General features: G+C 47.8%; 1 protein-coding gene across 1 annotated transcript in view; it reads left to right on the top strand.

The window, feature by feature from the left end:
• Positions 1-239: 239 nt before the first annotated feature.
• Positions 240-1,457, top strand: part of LOC129665348 (butyrophilin subfamily 3 member A1-like) — a 9,760-nt gene continuing 8,542 nt past the window's right edge. The window contains 1 exon segment of the mRNA XM_055591969.1: positions 240-279. Within this exon segment, the coding sequence (XP_055447944.1) occupies positions 240-279 (40 nt within the window).

Here is a 1,457-nt window from a genome sequence, read left to right as displayed (position 1 = left end):
TGGTTCCAGGTGGTCCGTAGGTGGCTTCAGAGATGACTGATATTCAGTTTGTCATGTCTCTTGGGTATGGTTGTAAAGATGCCTGCTTACAGATCCCAACATTCCTCTCTTTTTGTTTTATTAAAAAGTGAGGAGCTAGGAAAGGATGATGGTGGGGAGGACATAGGGGCGACCTTTGCTCTTCAAGCTACTTCCTGCTGATTAGGGGTGTAGTCGTTCTCAGGGTGTAACTGGTCCCCATGATCCGTGTCAACTGGATGGTCATTGTCATCTGGTTATGTGGGCAGAGGTTGCTAATCCTGTAAGAGTCACTGATTAATGGTTTGGTTAGAGAATTTGTTGTTGAAGGAATGTAGAGAGGAAGATAATTAAGCAGGATGCAAAAAGCAAAAGCAGAAAGATGAGCAGAAGAGGTGTGAGGAAAGACAGAATCCATTTCCATAGGGGGTTCTCAAAGGCCCAAGAGCTAGAGGCCTCAAGCTGTTCCCTTTGCTTTTGTAGATCTGTCTGTAGTTGTTGGCTTTTTGTCTTTTACTATACCGGATTGGTTGACATAAAAACAGCATTCCTCCTGGAGGAAGATGCAAAGGCCACCTTCTTTAGCTGGGAGGAGATCCAATCCATGTTGGTTTTGAAGTACTACTACTGCAAGTGAGTTGATCTGTCCTTGGAGGGTTAGGACCCTTGGAGGGTCTTGAGCCACTTGCTGATGGTCCTGGGTAAACTGGGAAGAAAGCTGATAATACAAAGTTAGCGAAGTGGCGAGTCCTGCTGTCCCAGTCCTGACAGCTGCAGTGATTCCTGCAACAGCCAAGAGGGGCAAGATTTGAATTGCCCTCTTCTCCTGCTGGACAGCTATTGAGTCCATGACCGGAATTGGTGGGGGCTCCTTTTCATTTATCACCCCCAGCATACTTTTAAACAGACAGAACTGTTCTTACTCAATCTAAAACCGATGGTGGGATTCCACATCCAGCAAAACTGACAGGTGGGATTCCTCACCCACCCCAGGGCCAGGGCCTTTCCCTCTTGACCCCCACAGCTGTGACTCTCAAGTGTGTCCACTCAATCACGTGCCCTGGAGCCACGTGGGTGTGCTATTTGCACAACTAGTACATGGCAGACCTAGCAGCCGACGCCCCAGCCTTTCTGAAACTGGGCGTGCAAGGTCGCTGTGGGCTGCCATGTTGGAAATGTGTCTGGCAAAGGTCTAACACTTTCACTCCAGCAGACACAAAAAACAAAACAGACTAGACAAATTACCTACCAAAATCCTGATGAAGCAAGGGGCGTCCTCCTGAACTTCGGCAGCAGTGACCGCCAGTGCGTCTGCTTTGTCACATATTGCTGCCCAGATACTGACACCCCAAGCCCCAAGGAAATTTTGGAATAGAGAACAGAAAGTACATGTGAAAGACCCCATATCACCCTGAGTTGAACAGAGTTAAACATAGCTA

This window comes from Psammomys obesus, unplaced genomic scaffold (genome assembly GCF_907164565.1).
Source record: "Psammomys obesus unplaced genomic scaffold, mPsaObe1.curated_primary_1811, whole genome shotgun sequence".
NCBI classification, from domain to species: Eukaryota; Metazoa; Chordata; class Mammalia; order Rodentia; family Muridae; genus Psammomys; species Psammomys obesus.
Note: the sequence above shows the minus strand (reverse complement) of the source record. Positions and strands in the feature narration are given on the sequence as shown.